This window comes from Chelonoidis abingdonii, chromosome 1, assembly GCF_003597395.2.
Source record: "Chelonoidis abingdonii isolate Lonesome George chromosome 1, CheloAbing_2.0, whole genome shotgun sequence".
In the NCBI taxonomy this organism is placed as follows: domain Eukaryota; kingdom Metazoa; phylum Chordata; order Testudines; family Testudinidae; genus Chelonoidis; species Chelonoidis abingdonii.
Genome location: NC_133769.1, coordinates 79,466,185 through 79,479,478, shown reverse-complemented (window position 1 = coordinate 79,479,478; position 13,294 = coordinate 79,466,185). Strand labels below are relative to the sequence as shown.

The window sequence follows — 13,294 nt, the reverse complement described above, 5'->3', positions numbered from 1 at the left end:
TCCCATACAGCTATGCCTTTTCATATAAAGCATACAAAATGCATTCAGATACATCGGTGTTACAAATAAGCTATAAATAAATGGAACTTTTATGAAAACCTAACTACTACACATAAAAATACCATTTTGCCTGATTTAAGTTTTTTTCAGCATTGGCTTAGCACTCATTCTTATTGCAAATTTCATCACATGCAGCCACGCAGTGTTTAGATGATATTTTTGTTTGTTTATTTATTTATTTATTTATTTAGCTACTAGGGAAAAAATGGTCTTTGATCTGAATTAATGTTTATTTGTGGGAGAGGTTTGGGCGGGGGGGGTTAATTAAAAAACTGTAAAAGATCAGCAAGTTTAGTTAAAGAACAGTTAATTGCTTAAATGAAAACACTTTCCACAATTCCTACTGCAACCGAAGTTAACTTGTAAAACACACACCTCCTTCCCCAAAAATATCACCTTTAAAAATTTCCTCTTGTACAAGTACATAAATGCTGAGACTTAATTTAAGACTGATGTTACCAACACTCACCTGTAATTATTAATTAGCATTATTATTCATTTACACATTAAGGCCTTGATCCTGCAATTAGATCCACAGTCAGACCTCATATGAATCCAACTGCTCACACCATATGCCAGGATGGGGCCTAAATAAATGTTTATGAAATTTATCTATGAAAAGGATCTTAGATTGTGACAGAAGATTTTCCAGACTAGACCACATCTTAGAAATCAGATCACCTATGTGAAAATAAATTTTCAGGTGGAGGGGAGGGGAAGAGAGGTGTTTGAGAGCCAGCACAGAGCAATGAACCAAGCACAGGACTAGGAACCAGAAATCCAGTCCTGGCTCTGCCACTGCTTTCAGGGACTCGCCCAAGGCCACACAGCTATTGGTGAAATGCTGGCCCTACTAAAGTCAATAGCAAAATTCCCACTGACTTCAACTGGCACGAGGTTTTCACCTAGCGTCTCCATCTGTGAGACTAAAACTTCAGCAGGGTTAAGAGGTTTAATCTGTTAAAGGGTATGTCTACACTACAAGCACAACAGTGGCACTGCTCCAACACTGCATGAACAGCAGTTAGGAAAACAAATTGTCAATGAGACAACCCCAATACAAATGCATTCAGAAACAATTATAACCTCATTAAGCCATCTTTATTACAATTTCAGAGTAGAATCACACTTTTAAAGTACATATTCATTTCACAGATCCATTGCAACAGACGGGCCAATTAGTCACAAATTTAACTTGTTGCAGCCCTTCAGTGTTGTTACGGTGTATAATGCCATGTGCCCAATTTGGTTTTATGATACTATCAAAAGGCTTCAAGTATGCACAGGACAGAAGGGGAGTTGATATGGTGCAGACCAGACTGAAGGCATATGTGTAGTGCACTTTAAGAAGCAGTTTTCCTCAAGTGTTTGTGCAGCAGAGTATTATTTAGTGTGCTAGTTTGTTGTGTTTGAGTCAGTGGTATCACCCTTGAGGGGCCAGCCCACAGGCAGCATAAAGGATCTTCTATTGCCACCAGTTAAGTGATAGCACTCATAAGACAAAAACAAAATGGAAATACCGTTGGAGTCCTATGGTAGAACATGGGGTAGGTCTACACAGCAAGGAAAACCCCGAACTCAGGGAGCTCTGGTTGCCAGCTATTTCACTGCAGCATAGACTTCCAGACTCAGGCTCTAGAACTCTGAGGATAGGAGGATCCCAGAGTTCAGGCTCTGGCTCAGAAATCTACACAGCAATGGAACACCCTATACCCTGAGTCATCTGGCACGAGCCAACAGCAGGTTTTTCTTTGCTGCATAGACATACTCCAAAAGAGCAAGGAAATATTTTCAAAAGTAGCTAGTGATTTTATCTGCTTGACTTTCAGAGGATGCAAGTTTCTGAGGAGGGGTGGGGAGGAATTAGGCCTCCTTATGTTGTCAAATTGGGCACCCAAAATCACTAGTTGGTTTTGAAAATATCAGTCCAGGTTTTAAGTCTGAACCTCTGCCTCCCCATTCCAGCTCGTGTGTGTTTTGTCTTATAACAATATAAGAAATCCATGCCTGCGGATAAGACATTTAATTTGTCAGAAATACACATACATGCATGAAAATTATGATGAACTTGACTACAATACAAGTCAGGTGTTTGATCGCTGTATAATAATTTGAACAGAGACCCTAGGGATGGGGGCAGTCTAAGAACACAATATAATAAAAATATAACAAAGTACAGTTTGGCAGAATCACACCTAAAATGGCTACAATAACTGAAGTCAATACTATGCTGGAAGTTAGTGATAGGAATAGGAAACCAGCACTATCACAATTAATGGTTCTAAAATAAGAGATGATATCAGAGCAGATTTTAAAAATGTTTAAGACATTAGTCAGTGACAGGTACTGAGGAAGTAGTACCTAGCTCCCAGTAAACAACTTCAACTCTGTTATCCCCTTTACTCAAATGGTTGGAAGAAGAACTATGGACCTGATCTGGACTCCATTAGAGAGAGTCAATGTGAATCTTTCCATTGACTAATGAGATCTAGATCAGGTCAAGTGTCTATCTAAGAGACAGATAAAAGGGAATGGTTTTGAAACACTGACATTCACTATGCCTAACGTATATTAAGTAGGGGATTCTGCTTCTCTTCTTTATCTATATTTCCTCACCCTACTAATGTTGGGGTGCTTGTCTGTTACTAAACCTTTTACCTCAAGTTTATTAGCATATACACCAATTAGTTACCAGTCATTCTTGCCGTCACTCATCTGCTGATGTTCCCACCTTAAAATATCTAAAGCTGATAGCAACTGGCATCTTCTGGTTACTTGTCAGCAGTTTAATCCTTTTTCTTACCGCATTTAATCTCATGATATCTTATGATCTAGGGTTCCTCCTGGCTAGCTGTTTACATGAAGGCTTTGGGGGGCTTTAGTTTAGATAAGCTATTGTCTTACAAGCCTTCACACTTATAGGCTCATTATATTACAGCCTTAACTTATACCTATGCCTAGCCTAGCAAATATCCATAGGTTACAAGGTTGATTGAACCCTATGTGAAGGGAAGTTCCTTGTTTACTTTCATGTGTCACCCTACTTATTTTCTTGTTGCAAACACTAAGGCCTGGTCTACACTTAAAACTTATGCCAAACGTGTTATCTTTGAAAGATGTAATTAAAGTGACTTAAACCCCAGTATAGAAATCTAGGTCAATGGAATTCTTCTGGCAACCCAGCTACCACCTCTCGAGAGGGTGGATTAATGGGAGTGGATGGAAAAAACCATTCCATCGCTGTAGTGGCTACATTACAAGATTATGGCTGCACCACTGTAGCCAAACCCTACCTTTTAAAAAAGATAAAATTTTGTGATTACAACTGTCTTTTCTCCCTCACTCTCCCATCAAATCATTTCTCCATCTTAAAACCATTTAATATGTAGTCTCAGTAGATGAATTCAGAAAAAGAGAAGCATTTTTTAGCGCTTTTTGCTGTCCACACCTGGAATCCCAAAACAATGGACTCTGACTTTTTGATGCCAAACTAAATAATGGGTATCATTCTTAGAAAGTTATTGGGAAGAGCCTAAGTGCTATTTCAGAGAGTGACAAATGAGCAATGCTTCTGCATGGAAGTAAGCACTTAAGTTAGCCACGATGTGAAGATGACATCTCAGAGACACGGGTACATAATTTATAAAAAGGCCTTCTTGTTTGCAGTGCTTTTGTTGCTCTCTTACCAAGTTAGTACTGTACCAGCTAACCGAAGTGAGAGAACTTCAGAGTTAAAACCACACCAGATTCTTCTGACCACAACTGCCAAGATTTACATTGTTAAATTCAAAAAGCAAAGGACTTTCGTAAACCTGTAGTGCTGAAGGCAAGATTGTCGCCTCTCGCTTGAACTGTGGGTCAAAAGCTCAAGCTTCCTTTTGTCTATTAGACAGGTCTATAAATAAAAAGGGAATCCCCCAGACCAGACCAGTTGTGTAGTGGCAATGCTTTGTACTGCCATGCGGAAAATCCTGCTTCAATTACCTGTCAGTCTCGGGCTTCCTGGACCAGCTGGGACTGAAAGCATTCCTGAGGCAATGGTCTTAGCTCCTGGGGAGGAGGAAGTGCTTTGAGTCACTCAACAATGACTCTTACAGATAAATTAAGGAGCCACATAGACTGGTTTCAAAGAGAGGTTCATCCATTTCTCTGCTGGAATGGCAGACGCCAAAACACATGGTCTCATGTTTGAGGTATTATGGAGAAAAAGTTAAAAGGTGGGCAGCAAGGAAAACATCTATATTTTATTTTATTGTACTCATATATTATACTATACACACACACACACTTTTAAATATTACAATGATTTTGAAAGGGTGTTAAAACATGAATATGAGCCATTTGTGGTCAAGCCACTGAAGAGCAAATAAACTGAAAATATAGAGCTCAGTCAAAATAAATAGTTTCGATGCCACAAACACAAACAAATGGTAAGAACTGAGAATACAATGTAAGGGGATGATCATAAAGGAGGTGAGTGAGCACTAAGAGATAATACTCATCATTTACATGGTGATTTATCCTGCTGTCAATTAGCCCCATGTTACAGATGGAAAAACTAAGATAGAAAGATTAAGTAATTTGCACAAGGCCACAGGAAGATGTCAAAGCCAGGATTAGAATTCAGGATTTCCTCACTACTTTTCCTTCTCTCTGTATTGGAAAATAACATGAGACCCTGGAGTGCCGTGAATACCAGATACAGTGAGTAGAGGTCACAGTTAAGGAACAGGAATACCCAACAGTTTTTTTTGATTTTAAGTACAGATTTGCTCAGTGTGTAAAACAAAAAGCAGTAATAGAATACTGAGATCATCCATGTGAAGGCCAGACTTAGGTCTGCTTGTTCCTATCCTTTGCCATCCCTACAGTCCTCAGATGTTTTTTTCCTAATAAGCTACATGTTCATCAGATCAGATAGGAGTAACAGCATCTCAATCACTACATCAAATGTGCTGAAGCATCAACATAAGACACAGTGATACCATTTGTCAGCTCAACCATTTTTAGTTAAACATGCTGCAACCTGTATAGATACCCCCTGATTCATTCATGAAAAACTGAAAATATGAACTCCTTTCTTTAACCTTAAAGGACCATGCAAGGTCCAAACAAATGTGACGTGAGAATCTGAACTTCTAGAGGTGGACTGACACCTTGCAGCACTGCATGGTGTCTTGTTGACATAAACAACTCACCCACAGAATGTGCTCAGATCTTTGAAGGCAGATAAACAGAATACATGTGACCATTCATGATGCAAGTTAAGAGAGCACAAGCCGTTCAAAAGGTTTCCAAACCTCAAAGGCCAGCAATAAGAGATCAACAATCAAGAAACATTCCAAAACCATTTCAGCATGCTAGAAGCCAGGATGTCCATGACCAAAGATGTAGGACAACCAATATAAAATCTGAACTCCACATAAAGATACAGGTATTCTAGGTCAACAGGTATTCTAGGTCAACAATACTGAGGGAAACTGAAAACGTAGGTAGATATATAGATACTTTTTATTTTTTAAGGGATAAAAATTCAGACAAATCTGTAAAACACATATAATGGGGAAATGCAAAACTAACAAGCTCAATGACCATGCTACCAAAAAAGGGATTTGAGTTTTAATGGGTGTTGGCATGTTTTAAGCAAATGATGCTCGAGTTAAACAAGTGAAAGAGCTTCCTCCATGTTCAAAATTATTTTACCTGCTACTTGAAGTTTGATTGTATGTTTGTAACAATCTCTACCACAAAGTTATCAAGCGCACTGAACCCAGAGCTTCAGCAGCAAGCACATGTAAGATAAAGGCATAATTCCATTAATCTGTAACAAATCTTACCCCCAAAACAACCTCAGAGACCTCAAAGTTAGAAGAGGAATAAAAGAGAAAGGTGTGTAAGGAGAAGTGGCACAGGTAGTTCTAAATTAGCACTCCTTTCTTACAGATAAATCAGATGTTCAAGAAATAGAGGGGATTTCTGAGCCTTATGAATGGCTTCCACTCTGGCAAGCTAATATGATGTCAATATTCCATAAAGCACTTGAATTTGGAACTCTATCATGAGCAGGATGAGCTTCCCGAAGATGAGGTAAGACCATAAGAATGGCCGTACTGGGTCAGTCCATCTAGCTCAGTTTCCTGCCTTCTGACAGTGGCCAATGCCAGGTGCTTCAGAAGGAATTAACAGAACAGGTAATAATCAGGTGATCCAGGTAACTAGCCAATGACTCCAATATAGAGAGTCTTATCAACTCTAGAAACAAACAGTTATCCACTGTGGACTAGACATTAGAGGGGGACAGGATTCATGCTTTACTTGACTTCTGTACATTCATTGAGAACCTGAAAGTTTGCCTCTTATATTGTGATGTATAGGAATGCCAAACAACAATCGACTTTCTGAGTCTATACCATGGCATTCCTACTAAAGAGTCACGAATGTCATTCTTCTGGATGAAGAATATCTATATTGATTAAGCAACAAAAGCTGACTCATTCAATGCATAATGCTTGAAAAACAAAAAGTATTACAATGGCACCCACTGTGTGTTCGCATTGGGAAATGGAATAACATGAGAAATGTCAATGCAATAGATTCATCAAGCTTCGTGATCAGGTATTTTGTTTGCTTGGTTGCTTTTAATTATACTGCTTGAAAATAGTTAGCCTCCTTAGCTGAGATTATGCAGGCATCTGTTCTGGAATACTTTCTCCTCTATCAATGTGTTCAAATAACTGCTATAATCATGACCATTTTAAATAAGTACATTTAGAATCCCAAGCAGCAGGGAGAAAAGAAGGGGTTAGGAAGATAAACTATACAATTTCCCCTGTCTTAATCCCACTGTTGGAATCTGACACGTTTCACCAATTTGACAATTATAACAGCAGGAACCTCAGTGATTCCAGGAGAGTGCATTAGAACAGAAAAATTAAGTGTAGATGACAAGATAAAGGACTTTAAAAATCATAAATGTAAATTAATAATCAAATATCATAAAGATCAACTAAGACACAGATGGCAAGCAGTTTTCCCCAGTGTACTTATACTTGTTCTTCCTGTGCATGTATTTGGGTCACTTGCTAGATTAAATCTCATGTGGCAAGCTCAACAGAGGTACAATGCAATAGTGTATGGATTCAGCTTAATTTTAAATTGAGCAATAGTTTCAGATAATAAATATCTTATGTGTGTACTCAGATTTGACACAGGTTGGAGCATCAAGCAGAAAACTATGGAAGAGAGCTGTTTGAAATCATTTCCCATCAGCAGGGCAGTTCAATTTGTGCTTACTAAACAGAATAGAGCATAAACTAAAAATATGGTCTAGTGTATTTTATTTGATTGAATAAACCTCCTACGCAATAAAGGTGGGAAACACCTTCTATTATTCATATAAACTGCTGTTTTCCCCAAGCGATTAGCTCATAAAAAGGCTACCTCACAAAGAATTTCTTCCCATGTAATTCACTTTAACTTCTTGATTTATAAATCAAGATTGTAAAACTTGGTGATAGCTTGCAGTCTACATTTGTCTACGAGAACTACGGTCAGTAAGGAGAACAATGGAATTCCATCTGTCTATGCAAAGGACATCTATTTCAAAAAAAATTGTAGGCATTTTCAAATGCATCAGTTTTATGAATGGTCTACAGGATTATCACTAATGTCAAAATGTCATACTAATACTATCCTTAAAATGAGCCTTTCTTCCAGTACTTGGTAGACGAGCAAAAATACTTCAGTGGAGGAGGTGTTTCTGAGATGGTCACTTTAGCTATGTATGATCTCAGGCATCACAGAATATCAAGGTTGGAACAGACCTCAGGAGATCATCTAGTCCAACCCCCTGCTCAAAGCAGGACCAATCCCCAATTAAATCATCCAACAGATTTTTGTCCTGTATCCCTAAATGGTCCTCTCAAAGATTGAGCTCACAACCCTGGGTTTGGCAGGCCAATGCGCAAACCACTGAGGTAACCTCCCTCCCCTTCTGGTGCATAGGTACCAGAAGCACTAAATCTTGCACACCCTAGTTGTACACTGACAGTGACCTAGCACAAGTTATATCAAGGACTACACCATCACAACAAAGCACCCAATAGCCAGTTAAACAAAAACTGCAATTTAAAGTCAAGCACAAGTAGATAAGCAAAAGTAATTGTGCAAGTGTGATAGTCTAACTACAGCAGCAGACATCTTCTCTGTCATACTGGTACATAAGTGCAATTCTCATTACCGCGAATGAGAATTTCATGTACATGACTGGAAATTAGCGCCCTTAATTGGGAAAGAAATTGGATTTAACACATGGCAACAAACAGCAAGAAAATCTTCAACACAGCCCAGTCATGAAAATTACATTCCCCCAATACAGCTGTATCAGTTCCAACTGATTTTGCTCAGCTAAACCTGTGTTAACCAGGAAAGTCAGCTCAATGCGGTATATCACAAACATTTAAGTATTATACTCCCTATTTAACTTGTTCTTTCATACAATTTTCTCACTGTCTCCCAATGATCATCTGATCAAATAGGGAGATAATCGGAAAAAATATTTACCTTGTTTTCTAGATGAAGAAAGGGAGTCTTTCCACATGATCTCAGCATACAACATAGAAACATCAAGACCCTTTAGGAAAATTACAGCAGAGGGGAGCAAAAAAAAAACTTGCTTTTGTAAATTCTGCATGCATCATTTGAATTTTCTGGGCTTAGAGGGAAGCAGAAAAATAGTGGGACTCCCTCCATTATACTGAACTTTGGTTTAGTTGCCACTACTTAATTCAAAGTTTTCAATACACAGTCTGAACCATAAGAAAACCAACACGTGTTCCTTCTCCTTATTAATATTCCACAGACAAGTATAGCTTTCAAGTACACGTCACATAAATTATATGGATTTATGGTTAAAGGATGGGATGTACAGATTTTCTTATTATATTTCTTAACCAAAGACTTCAAATTAAATCCATTTCAATTTAACTGGATGAATGGGGTGAGGAGCAGAAAAATAGAAATATTGACCCCTTTGATATAAAACAAAGCTTAGACTAGGTAAGTTTGTTATATCCCCATCAAGCACAGTTTTCAATATGGTGCCATGAAGCCTCTAAAATATTAAGTTTGCTATAAGAAGTTTTTACAATGCCAGTTTATCTTAACCAACCTACATTAAAAAAAACACAGAAAGCAAATACAGACACCTTTTATATAGTAAGCTTGATCATTATAATACATAAAGAACAGATTCTGATACAATTTCAAAGTAGTGGAAAAGGAAATAGAAAAAGTTACAGTAACATGATGCCCTCCTGGAACAAACATTACAGTTTCCAAGCTTAAAAGCACAATCTTGATTCACTTAAAGTTGGAAGCATGATCCATCTCCCACATAGGGTTCCAGCACTGACCTCCTTATCTAGTGTTACTTTTCAAGAAGGCTCCTGTAGGGCAGTTCCATTCTGCGATTACAGTTAAAAGAAAATTTTAGGTTTAAAAATCCCATTTTTAAACATGTTGATGAGCTAGGAAAAGCTATTACTATCTTGCAACATTTGTTTTTCCTGTCCCTTTCAGTGTGGTAGTTGAAAATGTGCTAATTAGATGATCTATTGTACAGAAATGTCATTAATTGGAGTTCAGTGCACCCCAGTGAATTGCTATTTTTTAGTTACAACTGCTAGAAAAGTGTTTAATTTATTTAAAAGCTAAAGACATAAACAAACTCATATTTTAGAATTTAATTTAAACAGTGTGAGATTAATGTTAAGAGGATACCATGTGATTATCTTTTCCATTCTTTCAGAGATGGCCTGCGATTAAACATCACTAATATTTTCTAATGGTATTAAGGCACAATTATGGTAGGATCAAGAGACCCTGACCACCACATCAATAATGCTAAGTTATATTTCAAATGACATTGCAATCTTAGCTAATTTGGACTGGCCAGTAGAAGCAAAGATTTATACCATGTCCTTAAACAACACAGTTTTGCAATACATGCTACTTAAGTTCACATAAATACACTATTCCAAAATTCCTACAGTTCTTAAGTGTAACAGGATGGGTTCAGATAGTGTCAGTGTGTCCCCATTTTCATTTGATCTAAATCAGACCTTACATTTCAAAATAGAAGATTTTTCTTGTGTGCTTTTTTTAAAGGCATTTTAAAACAAACAAGAAGCACTATATAAAACTGGAGGGCTGACAAACTAGAATATTTTAACTACCTCACATACCTTCTTCAAATACATGTAATTGACTTGAAGGATTAAAGTTTGAATGCTTACAGTCAAACTGTAAAGTAAACTGTTCCAGCGCTAAGATGCTGGATCACAATTGAAATTTGGCATTCAGTTTCAGTAGAATAGTAGGAAACTTCGGGAAAAAAAGGGGTTTATTCTGGAAACCGTGGTAGACCTTAGCTATGGCAGGTGCCCTGTTGCATTCTCTTACGCAGTGTAAGAAAATTCCAAATTCAGTAATTAATTGACTCCAGTACAGAGACTATTTCCCAAGGCAATTGACTAATCAAAGCCATGACTGATCCTTTCCCTTCCCATTAATGTGCCTGAAAGTTTGGAACAAGTTATCTAGCAATAGCTCTGCCTTAGTCATTTCCCCCTCTCACACCCTAGCTAACTGAAAGCTCCAAAAGATTAATACCCTTAGACTCCAGCTAGAAATGTTTGTTGCCACTCAATGTGCATATGAAACATGAATCTCTGACCTATTCATTATATACACATATATTCACTTTTTAAGTTTGGCTAGGTCTCAGACATACTGCGGTGGCCAGTTACTACTAGATAGGAGGATTCAAGCAGCATCGCTTCCACATAAAGCCACTCTGCGGAATCCCAATCACCAGCTCACCTTAACCCAGAGGATTAATTCACCTTCCAAATCAGAGAGAGGCTGATGAAAAGCTGTCAAAGTAAATCTATGCTCACTTTTTGGATAGTTCAATTTCAATGGAGCATGAAACACCCCAGGACGGTTAATAAGTTTAGCGAGGCATGCTGTTCTCCCTAATATATTTTAATTATGCATCTGTTTTAATTGTAATCAGATTAAGCCACCGGAAAAGGCACAAAGTGGAATGCTCCCTAATTGCTAATGGAGCTTTTCATCAGTTTCTAAACACAAGCACATTTAGGAAAGAAATAGGTAGAGACACCAGCACAACCATGACATTTTCCAGCAATCGATGCAGTTTCTTTGACAACACAGTTCAGGTCTCATTAGCTGCCCAAACTAACCCGAATGCAAAAGACAACTTCAAGCCCCAGGGACTTCATCTTTGCTAATTAGCATAAAGGAATGTTGAACACACAAACTAAAGCTGAACAATGAAAATGAAAACTAAATGCATTTAGAAGAGCTGCTCATCAGATCTTCAGCAGGCACTGCACACACACGCAGTATGCACTTGCAATAAGTACAGTGCAAAGTTAAAGCAGCGATCTCTATTCTGCTAGTATAGTGTGTGTGTGTGTGTCTGTGTGTGTCTGTGTGTTCATGAACTGTCAAATGCTCCGGAAATCAGATTGTCACAGAAACAAGAGGAATCACTGGAGGGAAGAGATCTATTACGGAGACCTAGGGGGGTGGGGGAATCTTCCTTCCCGGCCCAGACGTTACATCGTTTAATGGTTTTTTGTTATACTAAGTAAACTATATACACACACATGCAAACACACGAACAGTAACACACACACACAACGTTCACCCACTCAATGCCCACCGAGCACAGATTTCCGTTCCCCAAAACTGAAGGGCTTGCAAACCGGGGGCGGGGGACTGCACAGAAAGTAGCAGTTAGGACACACAGCAGCTCGCCTTGCCGGCCGGCCGCACCGCTTTTCTGTTCTCTCTTCTTGCTGCTGTTTAATTCCCTGTTTAGAACAAACAAACTTGATCTACACGAGTCCTGACAGCGGGGCAGCTTGAGCATTGGAGGGTTGGTCTATGGCAGGCACCGAGCAATGCTAGCTAGGCAAAAAAGTGGCGAAGGATGCATTTAACGCTGAAGATGCCGTCGACTAAGGATCTTCCATCAACAGGTGAGCGCGTCCCCTCCGCCTCATCCCCGCCGGGGAGCCCAGACAGGAGCCGTGTCCGAACCCGCGGAAGGCGCTTGGAAGCAGAGGAGGCTCCGCCAGCCTAAGCCGCGGGGGCTGCTGCCCAAGTTGTTCCCAGACCCCCCGCGCTCTCCCGGGGCTCCCGGCGCGGCCAGGCTGCACGGCTCCCCCCGCACCACCTACCTGTCATCGTAGCAGAAATCCGCCCCCAGGGTGTTGAGATACAGGACGAGCCCCAGGGCGCCGCTCACCAACTCTGCGATCATCTCTCCTCCGCCTCCTTCCCCTGCAGCCGCCGCCGCTGCTACTCCGGCACCGGGGCAGCGGCAAAAAGCATCCACCCCCCGCCCCCCCCTCACTTCTTCCTCCTCCCCGCCAGGCTCTGGCCACTTCTCGGCTCCGGGCTCAGCTCGGCGCGCCCCGCATCCTCCTTCTCCTCCTCGCCTTCGGGCAGCAGCGGGAGCCGCGCTCCGCACCGGCGCCAGCCGCAGGTTTATTGTTCCTCGCTCTCCGCTTCTCCCCTTAACCCATGGCAGCTCGGGGAGCGGGAACCGGAGCGGCCGCTGCTCTTCCTCCGCCCGAGGTGCCTGTGCCGCCAACCCGGGCGCAGCTCAGTGACTCTTCATTGGCTCCAGCCAAAGCCCCCCTCGCTGCTGAACTGCGAGAGCCGCTGCCGAGGCTCTGGGAGCACCCGCGTGGGGCTCTCCCCCAGCTCCCAGCGCGCGTGCGTGCCACCCTCCTCCGGCCCGCCCCCTCTCCGCCTCTCTCCCCTGCCCGCCCCGCTCTCCTTTCACCTTCAGTTTCACACTGGGAGACGCTGTGACAGCGAGGGCGCGGCTGGCGGAGCGTCCAGGGGCGAGAGGCTGGCTCGGCTGGTACAAGCGTGCCACAACCCCCCGCACCCCGCAGTATAAATAAGCTGGAAATGCAACAATAGAAAGCGAGCCTGGGCCATTTGTGGGGGAAGAGAAGGCGGATCCTTTAGCTTTCACCGGTCTGACTTGGGTCTGCGGGTTGCACCCAGGTTGAGCTGTGTGCGGGTAACGTTTAGCGGCACGCTATGCTTGTCGTTAAAACGGCAAAACAATGATGGCCCTAGAGAAAGTCGCCTAGCAGGCTGTGCGCACGTGTGGGGGGGTGCGGCG

The 13,294-nt window shown here is 41.0% G+C and overlaps 1 protein-coding gene across 2 annotated transcripts in view; it reads right to left on the bottom strand.

The window, feature by feature from the left end:
* Positions 1–12,824, bottom strand: part of TMTC2 (transmembrane O-mannosyltransferase targeting cadherins 2) — a 374,316-nt gene extending 361,492 nt beyond the window's left edge. The window contains exon 1 of one of the 2 annotated variants that reach the window (XM_032777505.2): positions 12,333–12,824. In XM_032777505.2, the coding sequence (XP_032633396.1) occupies positions 12,333–12,415 (83 nt within the window). In that variant the 5' untranslated portion in view covers positions 12,416–12,824. The remainder of the gene's footprint in view (positions 1–12,332) is intronic. The other variant, XM_075066793.1, reaches the window with a different exon arrangement.
* Between the last annotated feature and the right edge of the window lie 470 nt (positions 12,825–13,294).